This window comes from Wyeomyia smithii, chromosome 3 (genome assembly GCF_029784165.1).
Source record: "Wyeomyia smithii strain HCP4-BCI-WySm-NY-G18 chromosome 3, ASM2978416v1, whole genome shotgun sequence".
NCBI lineage: Eukaryota > Metazoa > Arthropoda > Insecta > Diptera > Culicidae > Wyeomyia > Wyeomyia smithii.
In genome coordinates this window covers 36,301,336-36,317,670 of record NC_073696.1, presented here as the reverse complement: position 1 = coordinate 36,317,670, position 16,335 = coordinate 36,301,336, and the positions used below count along the sequence as shown (strand labels likewise).

Genomic DNA, 16,335 nt, shown 5'->3' with positions numbered 1-16,335 from the left:
GGTCGTCGGTCGTCCGGCACCGGGCTTTCTTTCGATGTTCCGATTGTAGTCCAATAGTGCCAAGATGTTGTGGATGCCGGAACGGGCGTATCCGGTGTTCTTGAACTGCCGCACGATGTCTGTTTTCGACACGACTGGGTACCGTTCTATGAACGCACACACTTCACCGTTTTCGCCATCACGATTAGAGTTCGGCTGATAAAGCTGTCTATTTTTTTTCTGCTGACTCACGGGTTACTATGACTGATGCCGCATGGGTAGTTTCATCAGTGCGTGTAAACCCATGAAAAATCGCAATTGTTGACCTTTTCTTACTGCAAACGTTATAAGCAAATAGTTTTCGTGTAGTATAGGGTGCACAGCTATGTTCTCGCTACTTGTTAAAAGATGGCACCAGCAGTGAGTGCTGGTCGATTTTGACATAGGTACTGAAAAGTGATGAACCAATCTGTGACATAGGCCCCTATTACAGAAGACGATGCGAGCGGCGAGTTATTCGTCCGACTAATTTTGGTACTGCAGATGGCGAGTCGACTGGATTTTGGACGAGTAGCTCGTCTGCCACTCAGCTGTCACCAGCCAAATGTTCTCTAAAATAACGACTGCTCGTGAGGCTCGCCTCGTCTTCTGCAATAGGGGTCATATTCTAAACAAATTGCTTTGGTACGTTAGTTATCTTAGTATGGCGTCATATGCTGAAAATGTTTGATTTTGTGTCGATTAATCGTCATTTGCAGGAAGTATTATTTTTCTCATTTCGTTCAAAAGAAACGGTAACTGATGTGTATCGAGAGTTAAAGAAAACGTTTGCGAAAGTACTGCTCTAAGTGAAACAACGTGCTCGGCCTTAATTCCGCAGATATTGCGCCGTTCGAATATTACGATCGATAGCACATGGTCAGGCAGAGTTCTGTTTATGAAGACTTCGAAAAATCGATTGACTCGTGGATAGTCTTAAACTTTTATCGTAACGTCGCTCTGCCAGAAAAATTAGAAAAAGTTGTAGTTGTTACACTAAACACCACCTGCTTCAAATACTGGAGGATTAAGTAATGTTTTTTGATTTTGCTTACTTTCAATAAGACAAAGTGATTGACGAATAATATCTGTAAAAATATTTCCAAACTCATCAGTTTTCAATATCATTTTAGTTTACGAAAATGTCACTAATTAGTGTGTTTTGTTTTTTGAAATTTTAAAAATCTGTAAAATCAGTATTTAGGTAAATTTTAAAATAAACCAGTAAAATATATTACTGAACACTCAAATCATGGCACTTCAAAGGCGAGGAATAAGTGATGTATAAAAAACGCATAATAACCGAGTAAATTCCGTAACTCGAGATCGCAATAATTTCGAAAGCAGCATAAAAAAGTTTTTAATGACATCGGGTAAATACTCTTGAAAAAGCCTAACAAGCGGAACTAATTCCAGCTATGAATCAAGATGAAAATATGGGAAATTGTTAATCAGAATAAATGATTTGAAAATAGAAAAATCAACAAAAACTTTTCGCACTCTGAAAAATACGCTTGAATTTCGCAAACGACGTGAAAATCATGTAACAGTAACTTTAGTGCAAAAAAGGCAATCAAATCCGATTCAAAAATCCTTCTTTTATTATACTGAGTTCTAAAATAGTTATATTTATAATATATGACTCCAAATATCAATTTGAGCCTTTCCAGAAGCAATAGTTAATTTTAAAGAATTTTCAATCGCTGCGGTACAAAAACTAGTCTTTCTGAATAGTATCACACATCAAGTTTTCAATGTGTTTTGCTCGTTTTAATCAAATCAGAATTTAATTTTTAGATTGCTAAACAATTAAATGAGACGAAAATTGCCGTTCATCGCATGCATGTAATTATTTCTTTGGAATATTTAGGCATGTTACAAAGAAAATTGGTACCAAAAATTCCAATCCATTGCGAAACCAACCCATCTACAAAAGATGCACTGGGACGCTGAGCAGCGAACAACAAATAAAGTGCTTCGAGCTGACAGTCAATAGTTGCCAACAATCTTATCAACCGCAGCTCACCGGGGGCTGAAAAGCGTAATAAATAATTCAAAAATCACCAGGCACCAGGCAGTGCAGTTTTCAATTTAATTTCCATACAAATGCGGCAAAATTTATTGGCTGATTGTTTTCCGTCCGTTCGGTTGCATTTATGCTCTGCTCGATACGAGAGCTGCTGTAGAACAGCGATCCCGGCTGTCTCGTGCTGCATCACGATCACGGGACCGCATCCCCAGTCCCCAGGTCCTTGCATCTCGTCAGAGACGATCCCCCGGCAGTGCGCAGCCTAAACGGACCGTTTGACAGCCGGCGTTTGACGACACTTGGCAGACAGCGGCAGCCAATGCCAACATGGCAGCAAAAGTTGTGGGATCTGATCGGTCGTAGATCACCCGGTTCCCCCTGGATGCTCCCTGGATTGGGAGCTGGGTGCTGGAAAAGCAAATAATATTCATCGATTTTCCTTTGCCTTCGTCATTTCACATCCAGCGGAGACGTCCATTGTGTGTCGATTCGTATTCGTGACCACAAACAAACTTCCAATAAATAATGCTGTAAATAAATTATTTAATTAACTATCACTCGGATGAGGGTTCAACACCAGAGACCTCCGAGTGTGGCTGCACCAATAGTCGCAATTGGGAACACGTTTCTCTAACATTACCGTTACCGCATTTGATTTCTGTGTTTTCTTTCATCAGGCTACCGTGAGAGTGCATTTGCGTACGCGATTGCTGCGGCCGGAGTGACACACAGCGTGGCGCGGGCCTGTGCCCAGGGACGGTTGATTTCCTGCGGTTGCGATCCGGCAGTCAATCGAAAAGGAATGAGCAAATCGCTGAGGGAAAGCCTGGCGAAGGAGAAGCTGCGGTTTCTGGATGCAATCAACGTGAACAGTATCCTGGTGGATGACAGCTTAAAGAAGCTCAAAAATAAACAAGCCAGCCGATGGAAGTGGGGCGGCTGCTCGCATAACATGGCCTTCGGGGTAGAATTTTCCGAGCTGTTCTTGGACACCCGGGAGAAAGGAGGCGATATTCAGTCGCAAATTAACCTGCACAATAACAACGCTGGCCGAAGGGTGAGTACTTTCGCTTAGCGCAATGTGAACCAGAAATAATTTTCTCTCGCGTCCATTCCAGGCCGTTTCCAACAACATGCAGGTTCGTTGCAAATGTCACGGAATGTCCGGTAGCTGTCAACTGAAGACATGCTGGAAATCGGCTCCCGATTTCCGAGTCGTTGGAAAAGTTCTCAAACAGCAGTACCGTCGGGCGGTTCTGGTAGATCAATCGAACTTTGGCAACGGTCCTCCGATGATCGTCTACCATAAACCAAAGAAGCGAAAACACGCCCTCAATCTTCGGCCACCGCGACGTACCAAGGACAAGCCCCATCAGATGGTTCCGATCAATCGAGCCAATCGCAAGATGGAGAACGCCTTGTTCTACTACCAAAGATCGCCGAATTTCTGCGAACGTGATCACATTTCTGACATTCCTGGTAAGTGTCCTGCTACTGTTACAGTAACGGCTCAGCTAATTGTTCACTGTTTCATTTTTTGTCAGGAACTGTTGGCCGTCGGTGCAACCGAACGAGCAACGGAAGCGACGGTTGTGGATCGATGTGCTGCGGCCGAGGCTACAATCTAATCCGGGAAAAGCGGGTGGACCGTTGCAACTGCAAATTCCACTGGTGTTGCTATGTAGAGTGCGACGATTGTGAAATCGAAGAGTGGATTAGTGTTTGCAATTGAGGACAAATTGTTTTCGACCCTTTTTCCCTCGCCCGTACGCCACTTCAAGTTATCTAGTTACGCAACGATGCATTGGAGCGGACCTCAGCTAACTCCATCAAGTGGTAACAAATCTAGAGTGAGATAAAAATTTAATTGCAACCGCGTGCGTCGAATACTGAAGATTGAAATCGAAGGATGCAAGAGTAGTGCCCGCGAGCCGCCACCGCCATCCAGCGAAGTGAACGGATTGTGTTTACCGTTGACACAAACGAGCTAGCGGAAAGCAATCGAGTGACTTTAATTAATGTTGGAATAAACTATTTCGACCAAACATGAGCGATTCAGGACACGGCATGTTCTCTCGACGACAGTATTACCTATACAAAGTGTAATAGATTTACCGACAACCACCAACTACTAATCGTAGCTAATCGTAATTATTGTACATTGATTAACCTCCATCGTGTATTTCATTGAAGTTTTTATTTTAAGTAAGTTAGTTTAATTTATTTGTTTCGCTGTACCTGTATATAATGTTCGCAGTAAATTTAGGACTCGTATAAGCCGATAGATTGGACAGATTGCTGTAAGATGACAGAAGGCGAAACGGATTGAAACTTACCTCTGTTTCGTAATACAAACAGATCACAATAATAGTCGCTTGAAGTATACTAAACCACTAATTTCGAGTAATGTTGCGAAGTGACCTAAAGGAATTGTTTAGCTTAGACATACACGCTGCCCAGTTGCATTATTGATCACACTTTAATTTATTGAATAAACGAATGATTAGATGAATCAATAACAAGAAAAGTTAGGAAGGTGATTCCAATCGTTTGATGACATCCTGTGCCTGTGTGGACAAAGATTGTATACCGTACTGCATTTCGAACAGTAACAGTAAGCAACAGAAAAATAAATCTAACAGGTTTAACATCTTGGTTGTTTGTTGTTGCAATAGTGCGTCTTTAAATAACATGTATTGTTAATGAAACTTTGAAGGATCTAAAGTCGAGCTTTGATTTAATCAACGGACACTTTTAACTTCAACTTCAAATTCCTTTATTGTGTCGAGCCGAAACAAACGTTTGTTTAACAACAAACTTCTTGTGTTTATTGTTGCTTATTCCACAAGAAAACTGTTGTTCCACAAATAAAATCGAAAAGTATAGATAATAGACAAAATTTCACATGATTGGAAATAGTTGTTCAGCCTAAAAGAGTCAATATCAACGTGTGAAGGCACTGTTACCGGGAAATTTAAGCAATATCTGTTGCCTAATTTTTGTTACATAATGTTTTCATTTCTAAAATCGTACTCCATAAATATATTATTCTACATGTTTGTGCTAGTTTGCTCATAAAACTGAAACTGTTTTAAAACTTTACACACTTTTTGTGTCGGTGTGTGTAAAGCTCGAGCCATTCAATATCTGGACGCACTGTTATTTTACAGCAGCGCTCCTAAAGTCTGGTTCATTTAGAATCTGCAATCCCAAATTTGTATCTCAGGTTAGCCGGGTTGATAGGACAAAAATGTTTCTATATTGAAAAGGAGATGATTCATTATACCTCTTCTTTGGATAGCCTCCATTAGAGCTTGAGCTTTCTCAGTGACCATTTCATTCCTCGATCTCTTCATGACTGCAGCATCCCTTTGTAGAGCTTCGTAGCTGCAAGGTTACAGTGTCCGCTTTGACAAGCGAATGGTCATAGGTTCGAATATTAGTAGAACCAAGCCATTCGTTGGCAAAAAGAACTTCAAGTATGGGTTTATTCTCAGGCTCTTCCACAAAAAAAATCTTCTCTTCAGACTTAACACTGGTCACTGGTCTAAAGCTTCGATTATATTATAGGCACTATAGCACGTTATACGCTGTTAGAGTTATAACTTGCAGGAGGATATGATAGAGTCGATAAGGAAGGCAGTAGGTTATTAAGTCTGAATAAGAAGGCCAAAAGCACAAACAACACGGAGCAGGTTACTTCTAAATAAGTATCACTGCAAAAGGGTAAAAATAAAAAAATTAAAAATAAAACAAAAATGTGAACAGCAAAAATGTCCGGATAATGCCACAAAAGATCAAAAAACTATACTGGTCGCCGTGGGGTCCATAAAAAAAATCCCTTGTCACTATGTCATTATTCTTCAATTTAGGATATAGAATTGATTCTGATTTAAACGCATAAGGAGAAATTCTTGGTGCTTATTAAACAACAACGATGTCGTGGTAAATGAATGTTTTCAAACAAAAACAAAACATTACAGGCACAATATCGACAAATTCTTTTAATTACAGTATTGGGTTCCACATTCCAAGCTATTTCATACAAGCCCTAGGGCTGTATAGATTGTAGTATTTTGTCAGGGGATTGGAGATGTCCATCGATGTGAACTTTTGTTATATATCAATATATCAATTGTAGTTGCGTTGTAGATATGAATGCAGATGAATACTGAAGAGAAAGGATAGGAGAGAACAACGTAAATGATGAAGTGCTTTCCTGCTATTATACGCGATTCCGCTTACCGTGCAACACACTTCCTGTTTAAATAATCCATTGCGTCATTCAACTTGAGAACAACGTTCCAATTATTGTCCATCGCATGACATCAACAGCAGAGTGCCAATGAAAATCGACCTTTCGAATTTCGTTTGGTGGTAGATCTCAATAGTTTTGTCTCCTCGAAAAAGCTCCCATTCAAAATTTCAGCTCAACCATGCAACAGCCTCTTTCCCAGAATCAGGTAAAGACACAACATTTTTTTCACACAGATAGACATGCAGATCTTCGATGCAAGCTTTCGTTGCATAGTCTGAAATAGTATATTTTCCCGAACTTGCTTCGCCGGAATAAAGTGCTGATACCAGGCGGTGCGACACTATGAAGACGACTTAGTACTCTTTTTACTATTACAGTCTGATAAGTAGGCTATTCATGAGAGCTCACATACAGCTAAAGAATACACAGGCAACGAAGTCCTGTGTAGCACACAACAACTCATTCTTGCGCATAGGTACCGTAATGCATCAAATTTCGAACACTTAAGGGGTTATATACCTTTTTGGTCGAGAAAAATGAGGGAAGTTTGAATTAATTTTTAAGTGCATAGCACCATTTTCATTGCATCAAAGTGGTGTTTTTCTGAAAGTACAGTTTATCAACAACAAAAAAATACGTTTGATTTTGAGATATACCAATTATTACTGGAGTAATGGCCGTTTCCCCGAAACGCTATTTCTTGCAGAGGCTTGCGGCAGTAGCGTAGCTAGGGGGTGCGGTTGGTGCGGTCCGCACCAGGCCCACCACTCAAGGGGGCCCCAAAATCTTGTGAACACCGAACCGGTCATCATGCCCATCTGAACTTATTCTCATGTATCTGTGCTCGCCACTCTGCACTCGTGATCCACACGGACAAAGTTTACGTGATACCGATGTTCATTTTTACCATGATTCGTGATTCGACTGATGCCGAAGTTGAATGTTTTGCGATCGCAAAAAACATTCGATGCAACGTTGAAACACGCAACGAAGGAGCAATTTATTGCAATGCTGAAAACCAGACTTGGTAAAGCACGCACCGCACTAGAGGCAGAACAAAGCTTGAGCTCTTGCTTGCTAGGTATCACGCACTTGAGCTGGGTGCTTCGGTCGATGATTCGACCCACGAAGAATGAAGAAAACAACCACAGAGCGGATATCTCTTCGTTGGTGTTTTTCTAAAGTTACATAGAGCGCACGGTGCAGCCCCGAATCATTTTGCTTGCTTTTTTTGCTTCGTGGCATCTCCGTCTCCTTATACTCTGCTTATCTTTGCTATGTATACTACATCTTACAGCTAGTACAGAGGGTGAACGCTGACGAAGCATGCGGGTGAGTGAGTGACTATAAATTTGTGCTGTTTTTGAAATTAAATGTCATGAATTCAATGAAATGAGATTCAATGTAATGAAGCAGTAAAATAATGCTTTGTGTAAAAGTTTCAAAAGAACATTGAACAGTGAAAATTTTTTACAACTTTTGCAACAGTTGCAATTACTTGAGTTCGTTTGTTTCGTTTAAAGAAAGCATGCGTTTCGGTAAATATTCCCTGTAATATGAGGTTTAAATTGCTTTATATGTTTGAGCCTCCAGCCAGAAAATACAGTGGAATATAATCAAGACACTATTTTGACACTTTCCGTCGTTTCAGGAAGCATAATCATCAATCTTTATTCAAAAAACGAGTTTATATTTAAAAAAAATATTACAAAATTCCTAATCAAACTTGTTAAAGTACGCACAGCATCTCAAGCGGAGCTTGATTGTAGCTCTAGCTTCATAACTCACACGCACTTGGCTAGGTGCTTTGGTCTTCAGCTTGAGGCGCAACAAATTAAGAAAAGCATCACACAGCAAATATCTCTTCACGGATCAAAACAAAACGAAAAGAAAAAAAAACGCTCAACGTGCCTCCAGGTGACGAACACAAGATTCTCGCACTGCATTCGTAGCTTTTTTAGCTCTTGCGCCGAGCTGGTGCTTGCTACGAATGTCACATAAGACGATAATACGCTCGTGGTGCTTGGTGTCTATAATTTGGCGATGTCACCGAGCGGCTCGGAGCGGTGCTTTTACCCAGTCTGGAAAACGCTGTCTATCTGTGTTTCTGTGTGGCTAACTTGAAAACATGAAACAGAGCGAGGGAAATAATCTGCGTTCACGCGAGACTATATGCACCTGAAAACAGTTGGCTCTAAGTTAAAGTTGATCAAGTTTCTTTAAGTTAAAGTTGAACAAGAACTATTTGAGGTCAACGATGAGTAACTTGAGATTAACAAACCTTGCCATTTTATCAATCGAACGTGAAATCACTGATTCCATTAATTTTGGATCTGTAATTTCTCATTTTGCCAACCAAACGGCTCGGAAAATGAGTATCTAAATGCCTAATTATTGATTTTGCGGACAACGGAATAAATAAGTAGAAAAATCTAAGTTTTTTGTTTGTCTTAATTCCTTTTATTGAAGTAAAAACTGCCCAGTCATTTTCATTGGGGGCCCACGTTTTTGTTACCGCACCAGGCCCACCATACCGTAGCTACGCCACTGGCTTGCGGTGATCCTGATAGAGAATCAGCGGATCAACTGAAATAAAAAAACTCATATTATTTCATTAGTTTAGAATTGTGCCGTGTCCTTGAACGATCGCTTTTATGAGTATTTTGTTTTCACTGCAAACGGGAACGTTTTTTCCAAAAAATGCACGTTTTGAGCACTAAAAATTGCATTAAATATTTTTTGCGGCAAAATGTAACTGTATGTTTCAAAAAGCGATCGTCTAAGAACCGTCGAATTTAATAAAGAAAATTAAAAAAAAAAGATGGAGGAAATCGGTTCAGTAGTTTTCCCGCAATCAGGATCACGGCAAAGTCATTTTCCGGAAAACACTATTCCGAGATAATCGCGTGTAAAGTTTCAAGTTTAGCTTATGCGGCTGTGGCGAGTCGCGCTGCAAATCGCTCTAACTTTCTTCCTATTGCTCAGATCTTTATGAAAATTTGTGGAAATGTTCTCAAGATGTTGTATTTGAAGAAAACGCAATAAAAAAATTTTCGGTTTTTTGAAAACTGAAAAGGTATATAACCCCTTAAGCTATGATGTAACTTCATGCACTAAAAAACCAACAAAAAATGAACTTTTTCATCGATCTTTAAGATCAAGGCTTAGCATGTTTGTTATTTTAATGTTGTTGCAATTAAGTGCTATTTATATAGATTAAACACATTTTGTACACGAAAACAAGTAGAATTTAGAAATCGGCTTTGATTCAAACTCCGAACACTTCAACGTAATCGCTAAGAGATAGAAAGATAGGCAAACCGTCTGAATACTGACTGTCGCTTTTTTCAACGCCTGCTGATTCCCTAGAAGTGGCCCTATAATAAAGCACCATACATCACTGGGTGAAAGACATTCCAAGGAACGAAATGGTGTATTGGGCCATCCACATACCACGTGAACAGTTTTAGGGGGGGGGGGGGGGGGTTGTGTGATGTCCACGGACCATACAAAATTTTTAGAATTTATATGGGCAGTTGTCCAAGGGAGGATGGGGGGGGAGGCTTTCAAAATCGTTAAAATTCTGTCCACGTGGTATGTGGATGGCCCCTATAATAATCATGCTTTTTATTGAACTAGCTCTAATAATTCGACTTTCATTGTGAAGTGTTCGAAGTTTGAGACTGTCCGAAATTTAAATCAAAACGGTATATTTTGTTCATTTGGACATGACTGCCTAGTTTTTTGTTTTTTGTTTGAAGATGTCCTGTTGGTTTGGCCCGCACTGTTGACAGCCTGCTGATCGGCTGCGACCGTCATCGACGATATTGAACTTGCACTCCTTGGTTTCTCCTTTTTCTTATGCCGAATACATTTTTGCGGTGTAGCTCAACGAGGTTGCCCTGTAGCTGTTTTTTTCACTTTCCAAATTTTTTCTGTTCCGGACTACACTTGAAAGCAACAGGGTGTAGTTTGAAAACACCAACAACAAAAACAAAAGCTGTCAAATATCCGTACGAAAAAAACGACAGCTGAATGTAGTTTCGTTTAGCTGTTTTCAAGCTGCAAAGTGTAGTCCGGGACGGTGTATCACCGTCGTTATCTCATTGTTGACATTATTCTTCACGTCAGAAAAAATAACGTTTTTTCGTACCACCTCGCTTTCATTATAGCATCGGCCTTACTATCGTAAATTATAATCACCTGACAGCCCGCTCGGATTTGTGCCGAAGCTTAGAAGAACCACACATAAGGACATGAACAATAACAGCCCGTTTGGCATTGCATAAGTGCGCTGTCGTCAGTGGCTGTAGGAATGAGTACGTATGAGAAACATGGAGAGCAGCACAATACAATGGGAGCTAAATTAGTTCAAAATTTGCTGTCACGGAAAGACAGTACTTTTCAAAAGGCTAGCTGATACTAAACACAGATAGATAGACAGACAGACATTTGATGCAATCGTTGTATAGTCTGGAATAGTATATTTTCCTGACATTTCTTCGTCGGAATAAAGTGCTGATACTGAACACCTTGTTTCCCGTGAGAGAAACAACGACGATCGCATGGCAGTAGAGTAAATATAGATTTTTTTCCTTGGTAACTATAGGTGACAGAGACAAAACCAAGATATATAAAGCAGGAGAAACAGAAAGAAAAAACCGAAACAAAATCAAAGGCAGAGGTCTGAAAGATTAACATGGCTTTTGCAATCGGACTTCCGGAAGCAGATTGTCCTAAAAGTTGTGCATTCGAGATGGATGACTCTCCTAGAAAGTCGATTATTTTAAAAAAAAATCGTTTTTCTAAGACATTTGGGTTAAAAAGATCGATTTCGATTATTTCAAGAAAAACAATTGAATTTCACTATAACCAATATCTGTGCATATTTTCATTGGTCGTGAAAGTGATGCTTTGACCGCTGTGCCGAAGAATTCTAATATTGAAATAAAAATTTAGGATCAATGGCTCGAAAGGAAGGGGATTGGTAATCAACTCCTTCCCCAGGCATTGCAACTGGCAATTCATTCAAAGTACTCCTCATCGCTAGCGAGAACTTTGTCCCATCTTTCTGGTGTTTCTATGTAAGTTTTAAAAACTTTGGCAGCATGAGGCCAACCGTTGTCATGCATTAAAATCACTCTTTGGGGCCTCTGGTCGTTTTGTGGTCATTTTTAATAAAATGTAATTGCTTGGACATGGCTTGGCAGATAACTCCTAAGATCGAAGCAAGCTGTTCTTGCATTGGGCATGGATACAGCAATTGAGCATTTCCTTAAATTCAGCATCTTCGAAGGCTTTGGCCTTTCTCTACGCGCCCAATCAACATAGAATTTAACGTCTATGAAACAGTAAATTGTTTCACTTAAAGCAACATTTTCGTAACTGGTTTTAACTCTCTATGCGTCGCCGTTTTTTTTTTTTTAAAGAGTAACACTTCCCGGAAATAACGGCGCAAAATCAAAAATGTTCACACCACTAAAAGTAAATAACGCCACAATGAAATCTCTAACGTGTCAAAGCGGTTAGTTTGACATATGCTTCAGTTTGGTTCATCACGTTTTACATATGTCAAAAACGACCAGCACCTAATGGTTATGTCATCTATTGAAAAATAGCGAGAATTTAGTTGCGCACCTAATATATTTTTCCTTATTTTTGTGTAGAAACATTATTCAATTTATAGTTTCGCAGTGCTGTTGATAGAATTACTTGGATTATTTTAGGTTCTCGCACAAAATGTCGATCTAACCATCGGAAGTTGAAATACCATTCACCAGCATTAAGTACCCCACCCCAGCCCATAAGAAACAGCCCCACATCATCATTTATAGTCGGTTATAGATGCCAGTCTTGGCGGCCCTTGTCACGCTTACGCCACACTTGGAGTCGCCTTTTTTGAACTTGGACACTTTCGATTAAATAACGCGTTTTCAGAACTCCAGCGGCTAGTTGGCAAAAAAGTCGCTTTTTTCGTTGGTTTTTTTCCGATCGTCGGTCGCTGTTTTGTGGAAGTAGTTCTTCAAGTCCCTTTCTACAAACGTCGTTCTTTAATCGTCCGAATTGTTGTTTGTGGGTTTTTCTGCTTTTCCCGAATAGTTAGAGTCTCCGTTCTCGCACCAGTCTTACATGTTGGTCCTCTTTCCGGTCGCTGCTGAGCATCCGATGCGTTCAAATGACCAGCTGGATCGCACCACGGCTCACTTCATAGAATCATATTTTGAACTTGAGTTGAGATTAAGTTTCCACCTATTTTCCGGAAGCTTCAAAAACATGTCACCACAAACGGAAAGTTGACTAAACTGCTTCGTAAATTATGTTCGTGTCAATAGTAAACAACCAGCTGTCAAAACCATGAATTATTGGATGGATGGAAGAAGTTTAGAAGAAGAAGTTTTTTAAGTTGTACCCTTAAATTACAAGAGGTAGTTTTGTGACGAATGAGCAACCAGCCTCAAACAGTGTGAAGTTCGACCAACTAAAACTTCTCCAGTCTCCAGTCCATAATAATCCCCAGTATCACCGATAGGTATTACTTCGGAAAGCGGCTTTTATGCTCTGAGCATCATCCTGGTACTTTCAAGCCTCTCAGCTAACTGCCTCGAGACTGGCAGTAAGCTAACGCCAGCGTTTTGGTGGTTAACCTGACGCCTGTGTTGCAGCTCTTAAACTATTTGGGAGGCGGAAGAACTTTAGGCAAGAATACACACACGGCGTGACAACGACTTCCTGACGAAAATCGTCAGTTCCTTCTTAAAACCCTCCAATGCACATTCTAGCATCGCCCACCTTCCGCTCGTCTACATGGAAAGCGCAATGGCACTGTCTTGGGCTCCGCCGTGTGCACACTCTCTTGTCGTCATGGCTTTGAATTTATGTTTGTTGGAGGAAAATAAAGAAGAACATACTGCTCGGTCAAAACGAAAGGCACGATCACGCCTTATAATTTGTATGGAGAAGGCGTCATTATGCCGCGTGTGTATTTGGGCCTTTACAGCACTTCATGTGTTAGGATCTTAGCACATCCTTAGCACTAGGTTGTCCGGGGTAGTGTCCATCCCGTTTACTGCCGTCATGTCGATTCTCGCGTGCGAAACGAGGGCATACGAAGAAGACTTGCTCAGCGGTCTCCTCCGTGTCTACACATTCGGGACACATAAAGGATTCCATGTGCCTGTCTAAAGCAGAATTAGGTGGAAGCTGACCTCTCCATGGGGTCTTTCGATCCATTAGGATAGCACCGGAATCCGGCGGTGCGTCCATCTCCCCTTCGTGTAAGCGGGCCACTCCTGCTGCCACTCTGCCGTCGTGGTCGTGGATGGTCTTAGTCTACGTCGTATACCCCTCGTGCGGCGTAAACCGAAACACTCTACGTACTCCTTTATGATGGTGCTAATAGGCATCACGCAAGCAAGGACGCATATTGCCTCGTACGACACTGTGCGATACGCGCTCGCAACTCTCAGGCACATGAGCCTGCAGGTACTTTCCAACTTATTTTGGTATTTACTAGTACTTAGTCTTTTGGACCACGCTGACCCACGTAACTCAGTATGGACGAAATCACACTAGCTAGAAGTTTTCGCTTGTTGCCATACACTGCTGTTGGACATCATACAGTCATATCGATAAGACTCCCGAAGGTGAGCTAGTCGTCGACCATCACCCCCAGCAGCTTCAGCGAGCGCTCAGAGGCGATGGTGCAATTCTTCGACTTGCGGTTATTAACAACTATGAATTCCATCTTATGATGCACCAGCTCCGGAATCTTGTATAACGACATCGAGATGGCTAGTTTCCGAAGCGAGTCGGATATGGCACCCCAGCGAACACTACTGAATGCATTTTTCACGTTCAACGTTTACGCTGAAGTGCTATCTCTGCTGTTTTGGTGACGGACAGGATAGCATCCACCGTCGACTTACCTTCCCGGAAGCCGAACTGGTTACTCGACAGACCGTTGGCACTTTCGGTGTACCTAACCAGTCTATTGAGAATAACTTTCTCGAGCACCTTACCTGCCGTATCGAGCAGACATATCGGTCTGTAAGCCGACGGATACCCAGATGGTTTAACTGCCTTCGGCTGTAAGACCTGCTTCTGTCACTTTCATCTCTCTGGGAATGTACAGTTATCTAAACACTTCTGCATGACTTCCCGAAATAGTCCGGGGGTCTCTTTAATGGCCTTCTTCATAGCCAGTTTTAGCGAGTAGTCATCACGATGAGTTCCTCATTTCGTCCAATAGACTGGTGGCCTGCCATGCCCAGTCAGGCGGTTTCTAGGTATAGTGGCGTCACACGCCCACGAAAGTATGGCAACAAGTTGATACGCGTTCTGGCAACGAATTCTGCTCGGCTCTCACTCTCGTCTAATTGCTTCCGCAAATACTACAGCATCGAAATCCACGGGAGGCTGAAATGTTAATTCTACTCGCCGCATGCTGGCTCGTGTTAGTGTTTACACTATAGCAGACCGCCAGGTGGTCAAAATAAGTGTAGCCATCGTCTATCCCCGGTCCATGATCCTGGATTACAAAACGTCACATCGATGGTAGAATCCGTGCCGTTTCTACTGAAGGTCTCTTCAGGCAGACGTTGGCCAGATCTATGTTGTTGTTGAGGTTTGCCAAAGCCTCCAACAAGAACCGACCTCTTTGGTTTTTGCGTCGACTTCCCCACTCGGTTGCCCATGCGTTGAGGTCGCCACCACCAACGGTGTTAGAACGGTCAGCTGCCATGGTGGCTCGGGCGACCATCCTTGCGAACTGCTCGATAGACCAACAAAGCGGAGCATATCAGCTGCAGTAGTACACTCCGTTCACACTGGCAACCGCGAATCCTTTGTTTGAGGTTGACACTACCTCCTGAACTAGGAAGTTACCATTCCAGGAAGGAATACGGTAGGGGTCCGAGATTATGGCGATGTCGCAGTGCCACGTAGCAGTGGTTCAAGTACAAGAGGTCTGGGAAAGTTCTACTGCTTTTGGACTGGACCGGACTCTATCTTACTTGCTCTGTCTGTGAATCCTAGTTAATCTAATCTCGTACTGTTTTCCTAAGTTACCTCTTTATCAAATAAATACGAGTATTATTTTTTATCTTAGCTTGAATTGGATGCCCACATGAAGCATCTGAATTTGGACATAAAGAATCTACATTCTAGAAAAAACTGCGTTGATTTCTGTTTTGTTATGTTAACATGTCTTAACTGTGCTATTGCTATATTTTGAGTCTCGACTAATTATTAAAAGGATTTATGTAAAGAAAGTATTCAGGTTACAAATATTTTGAAAGTAAGGACGGTTTGTTTGATCCTCGGCGAAGTTGTAGATAGTTATTTTGTCTTAAAAAAAATAAATAAAAAAAAATTGGAAAATTAAATAGTAAAAAACGTTGATATTTTTTTTTAATTAAACATTTTCAATTTTTTTTATATTTTCTTCTAAAAAAATTTTTTTTTCCTTTGTATGTGTTTTTTTTTTTGGAAAGACAAAATTATTATCAACAACATTGCTGGAGACGTCACAGCAGTAAAACAAATCAGAATGGTTTTGAACTCTAAAACTACTCGTTATCATCAATAATATTACATAAGAGCTTTTCAAAAATAAGTAGCGATTAAAAAAATTAATTACTAATAGCAAAAAAGACACCTTTAGCTCTCTGTGCAAAATTCCAACAAGATCAAAAATAGTTGTGTGAAATTGCCCTTCTCAAAACAAATTCCGGAAACACAAAACAAAACATAAGAATGATTGTTGAGTTGAAAGTTACATAAAGAGAGAGAGAGAGAGATCCGAAATATCTTCTTAAGAACTGCACGAAAATCGAACAAATAGATGTATCAATAGTATCATCAAATCCTTTAGACGGGAAAAAGGACTCTCATTATTACTGAACTTCATCCAAGTTTTGATACCGATAACGTGTTATGAATGAGTCTCACTTTCTGTGCCAATCCAACACAATTAGTATGCAATCTACCAGAACGCATCATCCGCTGCGACATTCTGATGTACAAGATCTAC

General features: G+C 40.9%; 1 protein-coding gene across 5 annotated transcripts in view; it reads left to right on the top strand.

The window, feature by feature from the left end:
• Positions 1-4,548, top strand: part of LOC129731716 (protein Wnt-10b) — a 46,767-nt gene extending 42,219 nt beyond the window's left edge. For all 5 annotated transcript variants that reach the window (XM_055691939.1, XM_055691937.1, XM_055691938.1 and 2 more), the window contains exons 4-6: positions 2,725-3,104; positions 3,166-3,526; positions 3,592-4,548. In XM_055691939.1, the coding sequence (XP_055547914.1) occupies positions 2,725-3,104; positions 3,166-3,526; positions 3,592-3,779 (929 nt within the window). In that variant the 3' untranslated portion in view covers positions 3,780-4,548. The remainder of the gene's footprint in view (positions 1-2,724; positions 3,105-3,165; positions 3,527-3,591) is intronic.
• The last annotated feature ends 11,787 nt before the right edge of the window (positions 4,549-16,335 follow it).